This window comes from Ceratotherium simum, chromosome 7 (genome assembly GCF_057802395.1).
Source record: "Ceratotherium simum simum isolate JZ-2026a chromosome 7, ASM5780239v1, whole genome shotgun sequence".
Classification (NCBI taxonomy): Eukaryota; Metazoa; Chordata; class Mammalia; order Perissodactyla; family Rhinocerotidae; genus Ceratotherium; species Ceratotherium simum.
In genome coordinates, this window is record NC_141906.1 from 16,164,736 (window position 1) to 16,189,225 (window position 24,490).

The 24,490-nt window shown below is 41.7% G+C and overlaps 1 protein-coding gene across 1 annotated transcript in view; it reads right to left on the bottom strand.

The window, feature by feature from the left end:
- The window catches only part of SPON1 (spondin 1), a 250,084-nt gene that overhangs the window by 217,174 nt on the left and 8,420 nt on the right, over positions 1–24,490 (bottom strand). The window contains exon 2 of the mRNA XM_004418457.3: positions 13,545–13,651. Coding sequence (XP_004418514.1) covers positions 13,545–13,651 — 107 coding nt within the window. The remainder of the gene's footprint in view (positions 1–13,544; positions 13,652–24,490) is intronic.

The following is a 24,490-nucleotide window of genomic DNA, read 5'->3' on the forward strand; positions in this document are numbered from 1 at the left end:
TGTATTTTCACCAGTTTCCCTTAGCTTTCCCTCGTCTCAAATAAAGAAGTTTCCCTCCCATTCTTGATCAAGACTAAGTCCTTTTTAAAAGGTTACCTTTAATCCAAACCCTTTTTTCCTTCTCTGGTACTTTGATCTATCAATTAATGATGATGATGATGAGGATGAGGATGATGATGAGGAGGAAGAGGTGGAGGAGCATGAGGATGATGATGATAGTGGTAGTTATAATGGTTATCATTTATTGATTACTTAGTACAAGCCAGCTACTTACTTTGGTGTCTTTTTAATTTATTATTTCATCTAATCTTCAAATATTTCTTCTACTCCTTTCTCTTTTTCTTTGTCTGGTATTCCCATTATACATACATTACTCCTTTTGTAATTGTCCCACAGTTCTTGGATATTCTATTCTGGTTTTTTGTGTGTGTGTGAGAGGAAGACTGGCTCTGAGCTAACATCCATTGCCAATCTTTCTCTTTTTGCTGAGGAAGATTAAGTCTGAGCTAACATCTGCGCTCATCTTCCTCCATTTTGTATATGGGATTCTGCCACAGCATGGCTTGATGAGTGGTGCATAGGTCTGCGCCTGGGATCCAAGCCTGCAAACCCCAGGCTGCCAAAGAGGAGCGCACGAACCCAACCACTATGCAACTGGGCTGGCCCCCTATTCTCTTTTTATGATTATGATTATGATTATGATTATTCTTTTTTCTCTCTACATTTCAGTTTAGAAAGTGTCTACTGACATATCTTCAAGCTCACTAATTCTTTCCTTGGTCATGTCCAATCTGCTGGTGAGTCCATCAAAGGTATTCTTCATATCTGTTACACAAGTGTTTTTGATTTCTAACGTTCCCTTTAGATTCTTTCTTAGAATTTCAAATTCTTTGCTTACATTACCATCTGTTCTTGCGTGTTGTCCACTTTTTTCATTAGAGTCCCTAGCATATTAATCATAGTTATTTTAAAATCCCAGCCTGATAATTCCAAAATCTCTGCCTTAACTGAGTCTGGTGCTGATGCCTGCTTTGTCTCTTCAGACTGTGTTTTTTCTTGCCTTTTAGCACTCGTAATTTTTTGTTGAAAGCCAGACATGATCTATAGAATAATAGGAACTGAGGTAAACAGGTCTTTAGTGTGAGGTTTTATATTTATCTGGCTAGGAGTTAGGCTGGGTTTAATGTTTGCTGTAGCCTTAGGTGTCAGAAGCTTCAATTTCCTCCAGTGTCATTATTTTTGTCTCCCCTGTTATCTTTGGTTTTCTCTAGAAACTCCTTCTTAAATAGAGTTTGTGCCTTGAAGCTCTCTTGGTCATCACTGTTATTATACTGGCGCCCTGCTGATGCAGTGGTAAGGTATTGGGAAGGGGAAGGATTCTATAATCTTATGATTAAATCTCAGTTTTTTTAAAAGGTCAGAGTCTCTGGGCTGTGCCTTTCAGAAGAGTTTCTTTAGCTTTTTTTTTTTGACCTCCCCTTATGTGAGACAGGAAGGCTTGATGGGGCTGGAGTTAGCTAATTGCCCTTCCCTCAGGTCAGATAAGGCTCTGGTAAAGCAGTTTCCTTTGAGGGCAGATTTTCCTTATGGAGAATACTCCAGATATCTTTCAAAATGGTTATTTTTCCCCTCCTTCTGCGTGAAACAGGAGGGGATTTTTCTCCCATCTTCGCTGTGAGAACCTGGTGAGGCTCCTGGACGTAAAATTCACAGAAATGTGGGGATCTTCTCATACCAGGCTCCTAGGAGTTTAACTCTCAAGCTAGTCCACACTCAGCCTCTAGCCATTTGTCAATTACTGTTGAAGCGTTCCTATCAGTTCCTGCCTCCAACATCTTCTCTTGAGATGAGCTGTGATTCTCAGTATTCCCATCGCTCCAGTTTGGAGGTGAGGAGGGGCAGTTTGCCTTGTGACCTCAATTCACTGATGGATCTAATTAGAGTTGTTGATTTTCAATTTTTCAGCTTTATTCTTATGAGGACAGGAGTGGTGACTTCTAAGCTCTTTACATGTCATAGTGGAAGCTGGAAATCCTTATCTAATCTTTACAACTCTTTGAGTTAGTATTATTCCAAATTGACAGGCATGGAAACTGAAGCTTAGCAATGTTAAATTAAGTGGCCCAAGCTTATGCAGTCAGTGAGGGATAGAGTGGCTATATTGCCACTGAAATAATAAAATTAAATTGGGATTCAGGCAAAGTCCTGTATAGTCATGCATCGCTTAACAATGGGGATACAAAGGCTATTTTGTCACTGTGTGAACATCATAGCGTGCACTTACCCAAACCTAGATGGTATAGCCTACTACACACCTAGGCTATTTGGTACTAATCTTATGGGACACTGGCATATATGCAATCTGTATATTGACTGAAACATCATTATGTGGTGCATGACAGTACTAGGATCCAGGAAGGCAGCTGCACAAGTATAGGCTGCTTTGGAAAGAGGCCAGGAGGTGTGTGTGTATCCTCATATGGGTACATATGAAGAAGCCCTGGGATGTCAGCTGACTGTGGGAAGGAAAGCGGCTGAGAGCAGGGGCCAGAATCTTTGTCTTTACCACAGAGTCAATGTCATTTCACTGTCAAAAAGAACAACTTGCTTTAGGCTGAAATTAAAAAAGCACACCTAAGAAACTGACAGCTATTTATTACATGCCTACTATGTACCACGCGCTGTGACAGCACTGAACAGACACAGTGCTGAACAAAGCAATGTCCCTACTCTTGTGGAGTTGACATGGCAATGAGGGGAAATAGCTAATAAGCCAGTAAGCAGATACCATGTCAGTTGGTGGTACGTCAAATGAAGAGAACTAAAGCAGAGTGAATGGGGCTAAGAGTGATGGGGGTATTGTTTCATAAAATATGGTCAGAAATGTACTCTTTGACCAAAATGACGTTTGAGCAGAAACCTGAAAGAAGTGAGAGAGAGAAGCTGATGGATATCTGGGGGAGGAGCATCCTAGGTAGAGGGAAGAGGAAATACAAAGTCCTTGAAGCATGGATCAATGGCTTAGCTGAGGATGCAGGCTCATTCAATCTGCAGATGACATAAAGCTGTGAGGACAGTGATTAGCTATGTTGGAATAAAAGATGTCAAATCTAGAAGAATCTTGAAATGCTGGAGAGATGGGCCATGTTGAACAATAAATTCATTGGGGCAAAAATCTAAGGTTTTGAACTTTATTTCAAGAAAGTAATTGCATAAGAAAGGGATTTGCAAGTTGTGGTTTGGTTACCACATGGTAGATGGATGGGAACTCCTTCCAGCCAATACCCTGGCCTCCCCAAAATAAAGGACTATGGGACATCAGGTATCAGCTAAGGGTCAACTGGAGGGACAGTTTTGTGTCCAAGGGGAGAAACCAAGACAAAGTAACTTGCAAAGGTTACACATTCTCTCTAAAGGTAAGCTCTGAGTCAGGTTCCTACTTGATCAGTGTGATAGAAAGTGACATAATAATATGTATCAAAAGACTAAAAACTATTTGATACAGAAACTTGGAACTCTATCCTACGGAAATAATCTAAAATATAGAAACACAATATGCATAAGGGCAGAGATTTTTGTCTATTTTGTCACAGCTATATTCTCACAGCCTAGAACATGACTTGTATGTAGTAGGCCTAATAAATATTTGTTGAATGAATAAATAAATAAACTAAATAGGTTTTCTTTATAAAATTATTTATAATATTTTTTAAAATTTACCTAAATATCCTACAATAGGCTATTGTTTAAGCAAACTATGATCCATTCACTCTTTGGATTTAACTCTATTTTAAAAAGCAAACAGATGGCTTAAGTATTTGTAAAACCAGAATTAAGATCTATCATAAAGTGGTTAGATCTGGAATGGAGGCTCATCATTCCCATTTTAAATATTAGGGAATTACAAAGCCACACAGTGACTTACTGATATTTTTAAGCTACTTAATACATACGTGATAAAAGTTCTTTGGGGCAGTAAAAGTTATATATTGTCTGCTAAACAATTCTATAAGGTATTTGGAAATAATTTCCAGACCTTTAGAAAAATAGATATGTAAACAATGCTAGTTCCCATACGAGAAAGCCTGAGACCAACTAATGCCAGCAAACAAGTGGGTAGGGCCAGAAATTCCAGCAGCGGTCATCCATCAATTTGGAAAACATTTATCAACTGGCCAGTGTGCCAAGCCTTGGTGAGACCGTGGGAATACAGAGATGGCTGCGGTCCAGATTTCTCTTTGCAGAATCTTGTAGGGGAATAGGAATTTAACACATCAGGGCCACAGAGTGTGTGAAGAACTACAATAAAGGGATGTGCCAAGTGTTTGAGAGGTCGGAGATGGGGTAGGGGACACAGATTCTAAATGGGATGGAAGTAAGACACAGGTATCAGGAAACACAGAGGAGATGGCATGTGAAGGGTTGAGACCTGGAGGATGAAGGATCTGTGAGATGATAAACCTGTGATCCCTGGAATGACCCAGGAAGGATTATAAGGGACCAAGTAGTCGGTTTCTGTCTGTCTCTCCTACACATCTGCCCCTGGAGCTACAAGAGATGCTGAATAGAGAAAATGGCACAGACCTCAGATGTTTTAATCCTTGCTCACTGCCATTTACTGGCGCTGTGCCCTTTGTCACATTTCTAATTCACTTAGTATTACCTGGCCTGTAAGATGAGATGATAACAGTGCCTACCTCATGGGATGGGTCTGAAATTGAAAGATTAATAAATTTATTTCTTTATGTGAGAAATATTTACTGAGCACCTATAGTGTGGCAGGCACTGCACCAGCACTGGGTGTGCTGTTGTGAAAGAAGCAGACAGTCTCTGCTCTCATGGAACTTACAGCCGAGAGGGAGAGAGTGGAAGTAGGTGAAGCACCTCGACCAGTTAGTACCTGGATGCGATAGGAGTGGTTTCCTGTGTCCGCTCATTCCCTGGATGCAAAGCCTTTGTCAAGGTATAATTTGAACCCCATTTTTGGTGAAGCTGCTGTGTGGCAGTAGGTCACAAAGCCAAGGAATGAGTCCAGCCAAACACCTAGTACCCACATTGAACAGAGTTTTTTTTTTTTTTATTTACTGGGTATCGTGGACCCAGCAGCACTGAAATTTTTCATTTTACTTTATAGCCTTCCCAATCATATTATAGTGAAGATAGAAAGAATTAGAGAAGCCTGTCTCTCCCCTCACCTGGTAGAGTCAGACAGACAACTGGTCAATTATACCTAAGATGAGATGTCTGGTCACGTCTACAGAGGGATGGAGTTAGCGATTCATTGGACACAGATGTGGAAAGGGCACCTGGCTGCTGCCTCAGAAGGAAGAGACATTGATTGAAGATCCATTATGTTCGGGCACTGTGTTGGGCATTTTACATAAATTATCTCATCTGATACTCAAAACAACCTTTATCATCCTTATTTTATAGATGAAGGAACTAAGGTTCAGAGAAATTAAGCAACTTCTTCACCCAGCTGGTAGAGACAGAATTTGAGCCCAGGCTGGCTGACTCCAAAACCCACCTTCTTTCCATACATCCACTGTATATTCCAAATGGAAAAGCTAAGCTAGAATTAGAAGAATAATGAGATACATGGTCCTTTTGAGTAGGAAGATAAGCCCAAAAATAGAGATGCTTTCTACTGTCATAATAACCTGTGCCCACCACTGACACTGTCAAATTCCAAATGACCACCTGTAGAAACAGAGGGGCTAATACGTACATATACATGCGTGCGTGTGTGTATGTGTGTGTGTGTGTGTGCAGAGAGAGAGAGAGACTTTAGTTAGACCCTATAATTTAATTCTCAAAATTAATAATAAGGAAATACTCATGATGCTGACAACGATTTATGTGTTAAGGTGTTCATTGCAGTGTTTTTTAAATAAGAGTAAAGAGAATAAAAGAAAGAGGAAAACTGGAACCACATATCTTGCCCAATAATAGAGGAATGGTTGAATAAATTATAATTTGACAGTATGGTGGAATATTATAAAGTCATTAAAATTCATGTTGTGGAATAATATTTAATTGCATTCAAATAGGTTCATAATATAATGTTCATGAAAAATAAAACTGGATATAAGACCCTATATAGAGTACAGTTCCAATATTTTGTTGAAAAACTATATATATGCGTATATATACACGCATATATATACACGCATATATATGCATATATATACTTAAAATCTGGAAAGAAATGTACCCAAATGTTAATAGTGATTATCTTTAGGTTATAAGATGATGTACTGGTATTTCTTCTTTATGTATCCTTTTCTGTGTTTTCCAACACAAAACAAGAGTGTGCTTTGTTGGGAGAAGAGGTACTCCAGTGTCCAGGAGTCTGGTTCCCAGGCTCAGGCCTTGCCTGCTTGGAAGGAAACTTCTTTTCATCCTTCCTGGTAGCAGGCACCGGAGACCAGGGCTGTGGAAGCCTGAGGACCCGTCCACCCCAGGCACTCACATGGCGTGCTGCTTCTCGCTCTTCTTACAAATGATCTTAGATGGCAATTTAAAAAAAAGAAAACTAGGTGTTGAATAAGAGGTATTGACATTGCTTTTAAAATGTGTTCTTTTGACTGCTTTTTTAGGGTACCAGCTCCACAGAGGTGTTTTAACACTGAGTGAGTTCCTGAAGGGAAGGGGCCAGCATGGCATGTCATTCAACCCCTGATTCATCATTCATTCATTCAAGAAAACTTTTACGGAGGTCTCACTGGGCTGCATGCACTTGTCAAAAAAGATATAGTGAAACATTAAAACAGAAAGTTTTAAAATAGAGGTCTGAGGAAAGAGTAGAGTGGTCTTACACATACCCTTCATCTTCACCCCTTGTACACAGGCAAACTTCAACCACCCAAAGAGACAACTCAGAGTTATCATCTCTATAAACGTCCCTTCTCTGCCCTCAAATCAGCACTCAGTCCTCACTTCCTGGAGATGATTGTTTTCTTATTTGCACAAATGCAGCAATTATAGCACCTAGCAGGCTGCAATATAGTTCTTTCTATACAAGTCTCTTTGCTCTATGTCACACGTAGGAAATGATAGCATTTTCCTAGAGTAAACAGATGATACCTCCCCAATATCTAAGGAAATAAATATCTCTCCTATAACCCACTATAATCCACCAGTGTACACAGAATACCAGGGCTGGGAAGTTTTGCTGTAGATCTTGACCTCATAATACCAGGGACCAGGCCTTAATTATTCATCTCAATATGCTCAGAGCCTGGTGTGTTGCCTTTCACATAGCTGGTAGTTAGTGCTTTCATTAATTCATTTCAGCTAATATTTATTGAGTGTCCACCACATGCCAGGCACAGTGCTAGTTGTTAGAAATACACTAGTGAACAAAACAGATATGGTCTTGCCCTACAATTTGGTAGGGCAGAACAATATTAAACAAATAATCCTACACACCAATACACAATTCAAAGTTGTAATAACCAATCTGAAGGAAAAGTACAGAGTGCTATGAATGCTATGGAAATATCTGAACAAATGAATGAATGAAATAAAACTCTGTATGTTTTATACTGTAACATTCGTTCACTAGAAAGGTGTACTCTATAGAGACAGAAAGAGAATATTGTGGGCTCTCTCAGGATGGATTAAGAATCCCACAAGACAATCTACCTCCTGTGCTCATGCTCCCATGATGCATCTCAAGACCTCATTATTTTTTTGTGGTCCCATCTCATGGACGACTCATTCTGAACTTACTTATAGGCAACTAAAAATCCTAGGTATTTTTGTTGTTTGTTTGTTTTATGTGCTGCCATAAATCCAAACCTCTCTTCTTGTATGTGTGAAATTGGTTATTTGGATCTAGGTAGGTGACTTTCTGTTTTCCTCCATTAGCTTTCATCTTGCTAGATTTGGTCTATCAATCTGACCCACCTAAATCCTGTGATGCCCAGTCCTGATAAGGGAATATATCTTTCCCTTCACATCAGTGGGTGTGGCTACCATGATGGAATGCCCATATTCAGGCTATTGAAAGGAGTGCTGAGTGGAATTTTTTGGGGGGAGGGGGAACCACCTTTATAATACACATCAAAAACATAAAAATGTCCATATTCTTTACATTTGTAATTACACTTCTGGGAATCTATTCTAGCAAAATAATGCCAAATAAAGGAAAAGTTTTATGCAAGACACTATTTTTACTCCATTATTTATAATAGTGAATGGCAGATCGAAAAATCCTAATATCTTATAAGGAATGTGACTAAGCTTAAGTGAATATAACAAGAGAAAGTTTTCCTAGAAACTGAGAAAATTCCAAAGAGCAGGCTTGCAATAGCATTTTATTTTTAGAAAAGTGTGTCAAAACTCTTTTTAGCTTCTCACATGGCTCAGAACCCATTAAATGCTAATAAATATTTATTGTTAATGAAGAGATAATGAAAATAGTTTAGAAACAGGTGATTAAGAACGTGGAATAATTAGTTATTAAAAGATACTTGTTTGTATGGTGTTGACAAAGGATCTTCTCGGGCAAACATCCCTTTAAAATGAGGCTTTCTTCCTTTGACTGGCAGACTATTACTTAAACTAGCTGATGGGTAGAAGCCTTAAATTAAAAATAAAATCAAGCAATGGTACTGTAAATTAGCAGCTTAAATACTGTCGATATATATTTGAGTGCCTACTCTCTGCAGGGCGCAGTTCGAGGTGCCAGGGGTACAGCATTAAACAAGACAGATAAGCACCCCTGTCTCATGGAGTGTATAACTTAGTGGAAGGTGGAAGATAATACTCAAGTCAGTAAGTAAAATAGACAGCATGTCAGGTGGCACTAAAAGCAACGGAAAAAATTAAGTGGAGAAGAGGGACAGGGAGCCCAGCTCAGGGAGTGAAGGAGGAGGAAGTTTCAAATAGGGTGATGGGGCAGTCTTCTTGGGAAAGGGACATCTGAGCAGAGACCCGAAGGAGGCAGGAGAAAGAGCCGGGCAGTTGGCTGCCCATGAGCATTCCAGGGAGCAATTCACTTTCAGCAATACAATTCTAAAGGATTGGTGGGTTACTTTTGTGCAGGCAATCCAGCCTGTGCATTCCTCGTCACTTTCAATTAACCACGAGTACACCCAGTTAGCCCATCAAAGAGAGATTCCCGTGTCTCTTCCTTCTGGCAGCCAGCGACAGACACTGTGGTCTGTGCCAGTGCTGCCACGCTGGACCCGCTGCTGGAGGCAGAGGAGACAGCCCCACCCCCTTCCTGGGCCCTCTGCCTGAGTGGTGAGAGCTGTAACCCTTCCCCTCCTGGTACCAGGCAGCCCCATTCCCTCCCCACTGAGTCTGAAGGGGCATTCAAGTTTGCTTTCATAGTGTTTGACCCTGGTGAGTCTGTGCTCTCCAAGTAAGGCCTCACTCATTTAGAAGCAAAATTACCCATTCTCAGAGTCACTTTTAGAACTAAGACTGTAATCTTTAACCAGATTTAAAGAGTATTAGAATTTTGTTGTTGTTGTTAAGTCCTCAAAGCTGTTATATTTGGAGTGAGGGTGTTAACAAAGAAGTACATCTAAATATTTGTTGAGCACCATGTATATATTTTTAAAATTACCATGGCATTAGTAGTTTCTGATCATCTGTGCGTGTTCCAACTGAGGACTTGCTGACTTTCCGCCACGCCTGTCGGCAGCAGAGGTCAAGTACAATTACAAGGAGGACGCCGTAAGCTCCAGGAGGGCAGGACTATGGCTGTTTTTCTCACCATTGTATCCCCAGTGCTACCTCAGGGCCTGGCACAGAAGAGACACTCCATAAGTGCTGGTGAATAAACGGAAGACTCCAAAGATGACAGCTTTGGTACAGACAGAAAAGACCTTTTATGCCAGAGTGGGAGGGGGCGAGCATAGAGACCACACTGTCTGAAGCAGGACAGGCAAATGGAGGCACGGGCTATGATCCCTCCCTCTCTAACCTCTGAGATGATGGGAACCCAAGTGGAGTGTGCATTTAATGCACAGGGGCAGGGCAGGGCACGGAGATGAAGTGTCAGAAAATCACTGGCACAGTGTTTGCCCCCCACCTCCCTCCTGCAGACATTGAATTACTTTGGTCAATTTACTAAACCCCTTGGAGACTCAGTTTCATCATCTGGAAAATGGGGATAACAATACTGACCTCACAGGGTTGCTATGAGAATTAAGTAGGATAATGCATATAAAGCCCTTGGCACAGAGGCTATTACCATAAATGAGTAGACCCTCATTTTTTCACTTAACACCTACAAACTGAGAGGCAGTGTACACCATGGTTGGGAGCAGGGACCCGGAGCCAGACCGCCTGGGTTTGAATCCCAGCTTTATGACTTAGAGCCGAATGTTCTTAAGAAAGTTACTTAATTACTCTTGTACCACAATTTCCTCATCTGTGAAAAACAGGACAATAATGCTTATCTCACAGTATTGCTCTGAGGATTAAATCAGTTAATAAATGTGAACCTCTTAGAACAGTATCTGGCACACAAGCATTATTATTGTATGCTAGGCATTTTTCATATTTGTTTCCCACTTTGATCCCTCTAGGGCTGGTGGCAGCAATGAGGACAGATAGGGGCAGACAGATATGTTGATGTGATGACGGAGGAGTTCACGGTGGATGGGCTGGATCCATGTCTCATTTCAATACCGGTTCTCAAACTTGAGGGTGCACTGGATTCACCCTGAGGGCTTGTTAAAACACAGGTTGTGGGGGCCCCACCTTCAGAGCTTCTGACTCAGTAGGTCTGGGCGGGGCTTGAGACTTTGTGTTTCTAACAGGTCCCCAGAGGGTGGTGATGCTGCTGGTCCAGAGACCACACTCTGAGAACTACTGTGATGTAACAAGAAAGGATGTGAGAAGCCCTAAGACAAGGAAGAAAGGAAGATGCATAAAGAGATAGGAGTTCTGAAACAATTCCAAACAGGACTGAGTTATGGACACCAGTAGAAAGAATAATTTGTTCATTTATTCATTCAACAAACATTTACTCACTGCCCACTATGAACAGGGCTCTGTATTCACCCATCAGTTGCAAAGACCGAGATTTAGCTAAGCAGAAATAATAGCGAGTTGAAGAGAACTATCAATTTACTGGATTAAAACAGAACAGCGTTAAAAAAAGAAGCCATATCCTCATCACGCCTAACTCCACATCATGTCCCCATTAGGCCTAACTCAGGCTACACTTTTTTTATTGTGGTGGAATATACACAACATAAAATTTACCATTTTAACCATTCTTAAGTATGCAGTTCAGTGGCATTAAGTACATTCATATTGTTGTACAACGATCACACCATCCATCTTCAGAACTTTTTTCATCCTCCCAAACTGAAACTCTATACCTGTTCATCAATAATTCCCTATGTCCCCCTCCCCCACATCCCCTGACAACTATCCTTTACTTTCTGTTTCTATGAATTTGACTACTCTAGGTACTTCATATAAGTGGAATCATACAATATTTGTCCTTTTGTGACTGGCTTATTTCACTTAGCATAATATCTTCAAGGTTCATCCATGTTATAGCATGTATCAGAATTTCCTTCCTTTTTAAGGCTGAATAATATCCCACTGTATATATATACCACATTTTGTTTATCCGTTCATCTATCAATGGACATTTGGGTTGTTTCCACGTTTTGGCTATTGTGAATAATGCTGCTGTGAGCATGGGTGTACAAATACCTGTTCGAGTCCCTGCTTTCAATTCTTTTGGGTATATACGTCTAAACAACACTTTAAAGCAGATAAATCTTGTTTGGGTGAAAATTAAGATCACACTCCCCCCATCCCACCCCAACTTTTTCCCTTCTAAGAACTTTACCCCTCCTGACACTCAGCTACCCAGATCTCTCAGCTGTCTGAATCGGATAAATCATCCACACCTCCAGGCAAATTAGCACAACAAGGACAAGGGGAATATATTTTAATGCTTTATGGGCTGAATGCATGCATGAACCTTCCTTTCCTATAATGACAACCCTGCCGATGCACTGTCCAAACACACCTGTGCCAGGAGCTTATGCAGCACTACAGAAAAGCGCTTTAGTCTCCAGAATCAGACACCTGATAGAGGAGCCTGGCCTTACTATTTACTAGTCATTTAGCAAGTGATTTAATCTCTCTAGTTTCAATTTTACGATCTATAAAACAGGGAGAATAGTTCCTATCTATTTGGTTGCTTTGAGAATTCAACTAAGATAAGGTAAACTAACTAAATTAAGATAAGATAAACCAGGATAAGGTAAAGCGCTTAACCTAGTGGCTGGCATATGGTAAGTACCCAACAAATCCTGGCCATTTTTAGTATTATTATCGGGTGATTCCTTCAGATATGTGCCAAGAAAGGTCCTGCCATCTAGGTACATAGAAGGATATTACAATGAGCATGGAATTAACAGTTCCACTAAGCCAGAAGCCTGAATCCTAAACAATGGACAATTAATTGTTTATGTTAAAAACAATTAACAATGTTTTTAATCACAGGATTCAAAATTACAACCTGGCCACTAGGGATTAAAAGGTATCTTTAATGGGGAAGATATTTTGGGGCAGGGTCCTCTGTGGAACCCACAAATTGTACCAGAGTCCCCAGCAGCCAGCTATGGGTGTAAGTATTCTTCCTGAGTTTTTTCTTTTTCTTCTGAGTTTGCAGATGCCAGATAAAAATGGATTCCACAATAATGGAAATTTGAGATGAGAAATGGTTACAGAGAATTTGGCCAGGCCTCCTCCTAGGATCGTCCCAGTGCTTCTGGGACATGTTCTGACAACTTGCTGGCCTCTTTCTAAACCTCTGAAAGGGGATGAGGTTCCCACCATTTCCTTTGGAAGAATATTCCACAGTGGAATATGACTCACTGTCAGGGCCCTTGCCTTTGAGATTCCCTTTCTTCTCTTGACCCACTTTCGTCTTGCTGTGCCCTTTTGAACCAAGTCAAAAGAAGCCTCCCCTGGAGGAGGTTGCTCTGCGAAGACTGACATTTAAAGACCATTACCACCTCTTAAACTCGGCCCTGTTCATTTAGCCAAGCAAAGAAAGCATGTTTAATTCTTTTAATCTTCCCTCATAAATCAGTCTCTTCATTCCCTTAATAATCCTTCTCCTATGCTTTGAACTCCCTCCAGTCTGGCCATCCTAAGCTCTTGTTCCGCTTACACTTGAGAATTGCATGTCAATCACAAAATAGCTGCACAGGAAAAGCAGCTGGGCCTTACTGGGGTTCCGAGCTCTCACCATGTGGCACTGTCTGCCGCCCGAAGGCACTGTGAGCCCAGGGAAGAGCCCTGCCTAGTGGTTGCCTGGTGGCCAACCCCGAAGGCCTCAAAGTAGACTTGAGGCACTTGCTGCCTACTCCATTACGGGTCTTTCAAGTGGATCTGGCCCACCTGGCCCATGCCAAGCAAATTGCACGAGAAACCACCTCAGATACTTGCACCTCTCCTTTCATTCAGGCTCCGCAGTATGTCCACTTTTCACTTGGCCTCTACCTACGAGGGCAAGGAGGGCCACTGGATAAGCCCGGAAGCGGTCTTACCTGGAAGGTCCCAGCATGGTCTTCTTCCTTGTCACCCTCTCTGTTCTCTTTGAGGGCAATTAATGTGAATCCCCTGAAGTAGGAGGGTGGAGCAGCTGAAAGTGTCACTGTAGAGAGAGAGGAAAGCAGACTATAAGCACAAGAATCAGCTGTCTTCCATTTGTCAAGTGGATGGACACGAGTTCTCCATCAGCATCACAGACCCGTGGGTTGCAGGGGCAGTGGACAGCGGAGTTGTGAACTTTCACCCTCTCTACCCAGCTTCCTCTTACATTTCAGAACCTGCTAAATGCCTGAACTGCAATCTCACTTGGGAATTCTTGAAGCAACCAAGGCTGTGGTTAGCTCTCCACCAGTGACCACAATTGGATATAGTCCCTGGTCAGCAACTCCAATCTTGACAGTTATCTAATGTTACACTTCCATTAGATTGGCCCAAGAGAAATCTAGCTGCTCATAGCACAAACTCTTGTAGGATGCCCTTTGTGCAAAGACTGCTGTGTGTTTTCCAAAACACATTTCCTCCTTCTTGTGGACACTCAGCTAGACCACATTCCCAGCCTCTCTTGCAGTTAGGTCTGCTTGCACTCCCGTTCTGCCAGTGGAAAGCATGGACAGACATGATGCATGCCACTTCCAGCCTGGCCTGTACAAACTTTCTACATGATCCTCTACTCTTCCTCTCCTACCTCTGCCTGCTGAGTGCAGGATCCAGCAGAGGACTCTGGTGTCTCAGGAGAAGGACAGTGGAACCACGAGATGGAAGGAACCTGGATTTCTGAATAACCACACAGAGACTCACTCACTGACCAGAAACATCCACATTGTGCTTTGCATGAACTGGAAATAAACTCTTTTTGGGGGGGATTGTTTGTTACAGCAGCTGGAGTTAGGACTCTACATTATACTCTTCCTTCTTACATCTACTCAGAGAACTACGTTCTCATTGAAATCTAGGTCAAGGGCCTACTTAGCAATGAAGGTCACCCCTGCCTTTGGATCCCCAATCTCCTGAGATGGAAACCTTTTACTGAAATTTTTGTACTGTGGGGTACCTGACACTTCACAATGGCCCTGCAGGATCAGACTGAAACTTGGGGTCACAAGTTTCACTTGGGGTCACAGCCTGGCTGGGCTTCTCCTCCTTTCGTGTCCTGCTGCTCTACTTCCTTACTGGCTTCCCCTGGGAACACTTCCTTAATAAGTCACTTGCACCCGAATTCAGACCTGAGGGTTTGTGTTATGGGGTAAATTGTGTTCTCCAAAAATTTATGTTGAAGTCCTAACCCCCGGTACCTGGGAATGTGACTTTATTTGGAAATAGGGTCTTTGCAGATGTAATTAGTTAAGATGAGATCATACTGGATTAGGGTGGGCCCTAAATCCAATATGACTGGTGTCTTTAGAAGAACAGACACGGAGACACACAGGGAAGAATGCCAGGTGTCAACAGAGGGAGAAATTGGAGTGATGCATCTACAAGCCAAAGAATGGCAAGGATTGTGGCTAGAGACTAAGAGAGGCATGGAAGAAACTCTCCCTCAGAGCCTCCAGAAGGAACCAACTCTGCTGACACCTTGATTTCAGACTTCCCTTAGCCTCCAGACCTGTGAGAGAATACATTTCTGTTGTATTAAGCCACTGGTTTGTGATAATATATATGGCAGCCCTAGGAAATGAATCAAGTCTGCTTCTGGGGAACCCAACCTAAGACAGACAGTCAAACCCCGCCGCACAGTCACCTCCTTCAGGATAAAGCTCAGACCCACAGACTGAGAGGCCTGCAGACTCTGGCTTTCCAGCTCACCAACCACATTCCCAGTCCCACCACACTACATTTCCGTCCTGGGACTCATTCACTGGTGGTTTCCTGAAAAGCCATATCATTTCACCCTACAGTACTTTTTTCCCAAATGCTACTCATATGTCTGGAATGTTCCACCTCCTCCATTCCTGGCAAACTTCTTCAGAAACCAGTTAAATTTTCACCTTTTGTGTGATGTTTCTTCTGACTTCTCCATCCAGACCTGGGAGCTCTTTTTTCTTGGACCCTGTTAAGTCCAAGAAATTAACCCTTTTTCTTAACCCTGTTAAGTCCAAGAAATTAAAAAACTTTTTTGTAAATTAAAATTTAAAATACCTATACCATGGGTATGATAACAGATTTACCTTAAAGCACTAGTGTGAAGCATAAACGAATTAATGTATGTAAAGTCATTAAAATCATGCTTAGCATGTAGTAGGCACTTAATAAATATTAAGTCATTATTATGAATGATGAGATTATCACATTATATAATATTGTGTGTATAAGTGTTTGTTTACCCATTTGTAAGTCCTTTGAAGGCAATAACCACATCTGAGCTCAGCAGAGTGATTAGCACAGAGTTGATGTGCAATTAAACTTACTGAATCATGGTCATAGACTTCATACTATAAAGATGCCAATTCTTCTCAAGTTGGCTTATAGATTTAGTGCAATCTAAATTAAAACCCCAGTATTTTTTTGTGATATTGACAAGCTGATTCTAAAATTTATATGAAAATGCCAAGGGCCAAGAATATCCAAGGCAATCTTAAGAAAGAAGTGCAACATTGGAGGGCTTATACTACCAGATATCAAGACTTACGCAGCTATGGAAATTAAGCCAGTGTACTACAGCAAAGAAAAATACGCCAATTGAACAGTTTGGGGTCCAGAAAAAGTTCCACAAATATATGGAAAGTTGATTTACGATAAAGCAGCAGTGGGGAAAAGATGGCACTTTCAATACATGGTGCTAGCACAACTCAATAACCATGTAGAAAAAGGTGAATCTTGGCATTTACCTCACATCATACATAAAAACATAGATTGTAGAGCTGAATGTGAAAAGTAAAACAATAAAGTTTTTAGAAGGTAGCATAGGATAATATGTGATTGACCTTGCAGTAGGCAAGAGTTTTTAAATAGGACATTAAAAAACAGACAATAATGGAGAAGATACATAAATGGAGTGACATCAAAATTGTGTTCATCAAAAGATACCATTAAGAAAAAGTGAGCCACAGAGTGGAAGAAGATATTTGCAATCCATATAACCAGTAATTGACTTTTATCCAAAAATATATAAAGAACTCTTTCAGATCAATAAGAAAAAGGTAAACAACCCAATAGAAAAAAATAGGCAAAACACATGAACTGATACTTCACAAAAGAAGGTGCCCAAATGGCCAGTAAATACAGGAAAAGATACTCAACCTCATTAGTCAACAGGGAAATAAGAATTAAACCCACAATAAAATACTACTGCATTTCCACCAGATGGACTAAATTTGAAAGGATTAACAATATCAAGTGTTGCTAACTGGAACTCTCACACACTGTTGATGAACTGAAAAGGAGCAATTTTCACCAGAAAACTTTTGGCAGTATTTACTGAAGCCGAACATATACATACCCTGTGACCCAGCCATGCCACTCCTAAATCAACAGAAATGCACACACATGTGCACCACACGACATCTATCAGAAGGTTCATAGTAACATTATTTGTTAGAGCACCCAACTGGAAACACTCCAATGTCCATCAGCGGTAGAATGGGTATATAAATTGTGGTATATTCACATAACGGAATGCCTTATAGTACTGAAGATGAACAAGTTACTGCTACATACAACAACATGGATAAATCTCACAAACATAATCTTGAGTGGAAGTAGACAGACATAAAAGAATACATGTGTGGGAGAGGAAAGGGAGCACTGATTTGGAGGGGGCACAAGGGATGCTTCTGGAGCACCAGTCATGTCCTATTTCTTTTTGTTTTGTTTTTTATTGTGCTTTTTTTTTGTGTGTGAGGAAGATCAGCCCTGAGCTAACATCCATGCCAATCCTCCACTTTTTGCTGAGGAAGACTGGCCCTGGGCTAACATCCGTGCCCATCTTCCTCCACTTTATGTGGGACACCACCACAGCATGGCCTGACAAGCGGTGGGTCGGTGCTCGCCCAGGATCCGAACCCGGGCTGCCAGCAGCAGAGCTCATGCACTTAACCGCTACGCCACGGAGCCGGCCCCATGTCCTATTTCTTGATCTGGGTGCCAGTTACATGAGTGTATTGAACATGTAATAATTCACTAAGCTGCATGATTTGTGAACTTTTTTGTAAGTTATATTTTGATAAAAATGTTATTAAACAACGTTTCTGCATGCTCAATATTCATCTTTTTGTACATCTGTGCAGTGCACTTAAAAGACTAATCATAAACTCAGTTTCCCAGAATGCTGCATTCCTGTAGGTTCTAGAAAACTAAGATTCTACTCCACCTTATTGAATATAACACACAAGATGGGGGCTCTGGAGGCTGAACTCAGTGTGGGGTTTCAATCCATAATTATGACTGGTGATGATGGAATCACACAGTACAATTTGAAGGAAGAGAGAAGACCCTGTCCCTCCAGAGAACCCTATTATATGACTCTCTCCTGAAAGGAACAAATGTGCAATGTGTTCTGAGTCTCAGTAATGACTGAAGATGACTGCTTGGCAATAAATAATAGAATCTTCTCTCTAATGACTCCTCCCAAGTGCCTCCCAAGAGAGGCCATTAAGAGACCCAAGAAATTCAAGAAAATTGCTTATGAAGGATTAAAAAAAAAAAGTCCATTTGGAGCCTTCCTGTGAGGGCATACAGAGAACTGATTAAGAGCAAAGATTTCAGATTAGAACCCCAGAGCTACTGCTTATTAATTATGTGACCCCTGGCAAGTTACTTAATCTCCCTCTTTCCTCACTTTTAAAAAGAGGTTAATGATATTGACTTTCTCTTAGGAATACGGAGGACTAAATAAACATTTATCACAGTGCTTGGCACATACAAAGGATTCAAGAATCGTAAAGGATGATGGTGGTGGTGGTGTTGGTGTTGATGGTGATGGTGATGTTGGGATGAAGAAGATGATGATGAAAATGATTACGATGATGAAGATCATAATGCTCAGCAGGCTAATTAACCAACAATGAGTTTCAAAGGGCTGGTCCTCAGGAACAGTGATTGAACTTCCAAAGAAAAACTCTAGTAGGTGCCAATGAAGGGCCACCAAGAGAATTGCAATGCATATAATTGTCTTTGGGATGATCCTCACAGGGCCAGGTTACAGGGAGACTCGGGTAAGTTCTTATAATGAACGGAGTCTTCTTGCAGCTCATCAACTCAAGACAGAGTGCCCTGTGAGGACCTCTCAGCCCCTCCCACCCCCACATCATAAAGCCTATCGATACCCCTTTCCTCTTCTTGAACACCTCTCACTCGATTTTAATTAAATATTTATTTGTGGATTATTTGTTAAATGCCAGCCTCCTCTAATAACCTGTAAGCTCCATGAGAGCAGAGACCAAGTCGGTCTTGGACTACATTGTATCTTTAGCATCTAGCATACCTCTTAACACATAGGAAAAGCTCAATAAGTACTTGTTGAATGAATGAATGAAAAAGAGTTCTAAGTTGGTGCAGCCACTATGGAAAACAGTATGGAGGTTCTTCAAAAAATTAAAAATAGAAGCGCCGTACACTCCAGAAATTCCACTTCTGGGTATTTATCTGAAGAAAGTGAAAACACTAACTTGAAAAGAAATCTGCACCCCCATGTTCATTGCAGCATTATTTATAATAGCCAAGATATGGAAACAATCTAAGTGTCTATTGATGGATGAATGGATTAAGAAAATGTGGTATATATATACACAACGGAATATTATGCAGCCATAAAAAAGAAGGAAATCTTGCCATTTGCAACATGGATGGACCTTGAGGGCATTATGCTAAGTGAAATAAATCAGACAGAGAAAGACAAATACCATATGATCTCACTTACATGTGGAATCTAAAAAACAAACAAAAAACAAAAAAAATGAGCTCATGGATATAGAGAAAAGATTGGTGCCAGAGGCAGAGGGTGAGGGAGAAGGGAGTCAAAAGGCACAAACTTCCAATTATAAAATAAATAAGTCCTAGGAACATAGTGTACAGCATGGTGTCTATAGTTACTAAGAATATATTTGGAAGTTGCTAAGAGAGTAAATCTTAAAAGTTCTCATCACAAGAAAAAAAAAATGTAACTATGTATGGTGATGGATGTTAACTAGATTTACTGTGGTGATCATTTCACAATATATGCAAATAATGAATCATTATGTTGCACACCTGAAACCAATATAATGTTACATGTCAATTGTATCTCAATAAAAAATTTTTTTAAAAAAAGGAAAAGAATTCATTTGTCGTCAATGCATACTTTGCTCACTCCTGCTCTGGTCTTTCTGCCAAAGTTTCCATGGGCTACCATGCATAATATGTCAATCTGCCTCATCCTTTTGTTTACTGAGCACTCGTCTGCGCCAGCCCAGTGCTATGCCCCTGGAGACACAGAGAGAAAAGACATGGTCTCTGCACTCTAGGAGTCTAACAACTGGGAGGAAAAGACATATCAGCAGATATTTTCTATAACATCTGATGGGTGTTATGGAGGTACGAACAAAGTCTTCTGGGCATCCCAGAGGAGGGAACGTCTGAGTCTACTGGATGAGTTAGAGGAGGCTTCAAGGAGGAGGCGGCATTTGAGATCCAAGTTGACTGAGAAATAGGAGTCTGTCCAGCGGACAAGAGGAGCAGCAGCATCCCAGGCAAAGGGAAAGGCACAATGGGCCAGTCTTGGCCTTGGAAACCAGAACTAATTCTGTATTTCATAAATTGCAAGCTGGGAGGGAGGGTGAGACAAGAGGCTAGGGGAGGAAGGCGAGCAGCGGTCTACCCTCTAGTAGGCAAAAGCCTTCAAAGTCTTGCTAAGAAGGGTGGATACTGCCCTGGGGATGATGAGGAGGCACTGAAGGGTTTGAGGTAGTGAACGTCATATTTAGATTTATGTTTTAGGAAGATCAGGCTGGAAATTTTGTGATTATTGGATTACAGCCCTTCCCAAAAATCCAGCTCAGTGGCAAGGGCCTCTCTGGCCTGCCTTGATTGTATGAAGACTGATGTTTCACACTGGAGCCTGGCCTTAAACTTTCACTCAAGGTTAAGCTCTCCCCATCCTTGGGTTCCTATGCCACATGAAAACTCCACTCCCACCTAATTCCCAAACAGCTTTTTGGGTTCTTCAAATGTTGGTGTGTCAACCATTTAACATAAACTCTGATGAACTGTTACCCAATTCATCTGCTGTGCATATTGCCCTCACTGAATATTATCCACTGCCAAGACTCTCCCCACTCTGCCTCTGAGTTTCAGATTCCCCAGCCCCAACGTCAGTGAGAAGGTCCTGAACCAGATCTCAGCTCCATCACACGGCCAGCCCCTGCCATCCACATGCTACGTGTTACTGAGATGCCCCAGTCTTCATGCCCCACACATCAACTACAGGAACTTTGGCTACTGCCTTAACTTGTAACATAGGGTTATAAGAACTGCTGGAGCATTACATAAGCCACAGTGGCCCCCTCCCTTCTCTGCACAACTTCCAGAGCTCTGGGGAGCTGCAACTCACATGCCTCACTTAGAAATTGCACAACAATTCAGCCCACCCAGCCAGGATCAGGCAGAAAGATACTGGTGATGGGCTGATAGCTAGGAAGGCAGGGCTAAACGTCTACACACGAGCAAGTGTGTCTGGTGGGGTTGGATTACACTGTTCCCTGGATGATCTTCTTCAGCCAATGCTCCCAGCATCCCCAGGCAGAGAGGAAACATCTCCCATTCCAAATTAAATACCATGCATGTTTAAATTTGAAAACTGTTTTTCTATAATGATGTAGCTAACAGACCTGGGTTCAAATTCCCCTCTGTTTACTATGTGTAATCTTGGGCAAGTTACTCAACCCCTCCTTGCTTGTTTCTAATCTCCTGTAAAATGGCAGTAATAGTACTTATACCGCATGTTGTTATTATCACAACTAATGAATTAATATTTGTAATAGTAAGTATATATATTTGTTGAATTAATAAAATATATCAAAAATAAATCAATCTCCTCTATAAAATAGGGGTCATTATCATCTAGTGGATTTATCAGAAGGATTAAAGGAGATAATGTATATGAAGCCTGTTGCAACAGCTCAAGAGAAGTTCATTCTTTCTCTCATGTGCTGCCTCATCATGGGACAGCTGGGAGCCAGATGAATGGGTCCTGAGCTGACCAATATGTGGAGAGAAACAGGAATGGATGGGAAGGATACTCCTGCGGAATTGGAGATTTGTCAGCCAAGAGAGTATAGCTGGGAATATGGATGAGGGCAGGAAGCTCTAAGCAACACATGCTGTCTAGGACCCCAACTTCTTCCCCTACTCTGACCACGTGGTCTTTGGGGCTGGCAATAACAGTAAGCCTCTGTCTCTTGAAATATAATGTCACTAAAGTGCCTGTGATCCAGATCTCCAGATCATACCCGATTTCCCTGAGTATGTGACCCAACCTCGATGAATCAGAATCCTTCCCTGGGATTTTTCAGTTTGGAGTTAAAGGGAAAATTTTAGAACTAAGTGAAGTTAGTTCAGAACTAACTGAAAGGCTTTTCATTGAAGGTTGTTGGCAGCTATCCTCCCTGTCATTTGGAGAAAGTTTATCTGTAGCAAGAAAAATGAGAACACACAGAAACACAGCCAAGTGAAAAAGGATGGAAGGAGCAAGACAGAGAAGGTGGAAGGGAGGAATGGAAAGGAGAGAGGGAAGGAGAGAAAGAGAGAAAGATCCCATTGAAGTCCCTAGATCCACTTATACCTGAAGCCAGACCCATCCTTGGACTTTCCAAATATGAGACTCAATAGTTCTGCTTTTTTGCTTTGTTTGACTTCGTTCCTGTCACTTGCAGGGGAAAGAGTCCTGACTAATTTTGAAGCAAAGAGAGAAAATAAATCTTCCTAGACTGTACAATTCATTAGCAGGCTAAGGAAACAGTGTTCGTGACTTAACTGAAGTGGCTGACCAGGGGGGTGGCAGTTGATATTTCAATGTCACTGAGATGAAAGCAAATCAGCTGACTTCATAACTATTTAACTAGATGTCAGCTTTAGGGAAAGACTCAAGGAATGTCACAGGGCTCTGTCCTGAGCCCTGACTTGCTCAACATTCTTATCAAGTTCTTTGATAAAGACTTCTAAGGTCTGCTTATCAAAATTGTATATAATCCAAAATTAGATTATGTGGATAAGTCACTCAGTGACAGAATCCAGATTCATGAATGGTTGACAGCTACAGGGATGGACCCAAATATGCTGAACTAAGTCTAATGGGGAATCACGTCAAATCTTATGTTCAAGGACCAGTTACACCAGTACAGGGTGAGGAGGGCAGCAGGCCTTCTGAGCAGATCACAGGAATTTTGGCTGGCTACAAGCTCAGTGTGATCCCAGAGTACAACACAGCTGCCAAAACAGCAAACACAAGACCTGGCAAGCTTAACACAAACACAGTGTCCAGGACAAGGGAGATAATCATTCTGCCATGTTCTGTCCAGATCAGAGCACATCTGGAGTACAAAGGGAACAAGATACAGCATCCTGTAAAGAATGACTGAAGAAATGGGGCATTTTAGTCAGAAGAGAAGTCATAGTTGCTATTTCTCCACAAACACCTCAAGGGCTAACATATGGCCAAGGGGAGACCTTATTTTGCTTGACTCCGAAGGATAGAACCTGGACCGATGAGTGGAGGTTACACGGCACGCAGATGTTGGCAGTAGAGAAGTCCAACTAGGTCAGCCTTAGCTCGGGCTCCACCAGTCTGTGAGTGTTGTCGCTTAAAGGAAGCTCACGATTCTTCTCTCCTTACCACTCCTCTGCCAAGGCAGGGGAAAGCTGCCATCGTTCTGGGTTTGAGGACATTCCACTGGCCACTGTAAGGATGTCCCACTATAGCAGGATAGGGCAGCGATGTGACCAGGGGCTAAAGCATGTGGGGAGTGGGAGGCTGGGGTGGGGCTGGGAGAGGTGGTGACAGGAAAGCACACTCATAAAAGGTGACCGACCACCTTTTGGCCACCTTCTCTTTGTGTCTCACTATCTTGCTTTAAAAGGAAAAAGAAAGAATATAGATTCCTGGAATCCAGCCCTTTGTTGGGGTGGGGCCAGCGAAGCTATTTTTTTTTAAACTTTCCAAGTGATTGTGATGCATAGCTGGGCTTGGAAACCACACTGCTGAACCCACAAAGTGCTGATTCCAGGGAAAGTCACTTTAATAACTGGCGTCTAGGTTTGATGGATCAACAATGCCCTCTGCCCTGTTCTCTGTATAATCAGAGACAGTGTCTGAGGCTGGCAGCCCCTTCCCTTTGTTCTTTTGCCTGCTGTCATTCTGCTCCTCACCTCTGAACCACTGGGAGCTCCTTGCTATCTGTTCTCATCTCTTGGTCGAACCTCTCTCTGGCTGAGAGAGAAATGCTTTCCCTTCCTTTCATCTAGCTCTTTAGAGGGAGATCTCACACCAGGCTTCTTGGGGTTTAATTGATACATTAACTTTTTCAACAAATAATGATTTAGTGCCTGTTATATTTAGTGCCTGAGAATATGGATGAGGGCACCTTCTGTTCTTGGTGCTGGAAACAAAACAGCAAATAAGAAAGATACAATCCTTGCTCTCATAAAGCTTATATTCTAGCTGGAGGAGGCAGATGATAAACAAGATCATTTCAGAGAGTGGTTGAGGGCTATGAAGAAAACCAGCAAAAGTAACAGTAAACATAAATTGGTGGTCAGAGAAGCCTCTTTAAAGACATAACATTTAAGCTGAAACTTAAAAGACAAGAAGTGAGCCATACAAAGACACAGGGATGAGCATTCTAGGCATGGAGAAGAGCACATACAAAGGCCCTGGGGCGGGAACGAGCTTGATGTGTTTGGAAAATTCAAAGGGCAGTGTTGCTGCTATGAGGAGAAGGAGGAGAAAGAAAAGGAGGTGAAGAAGATGAAGAAG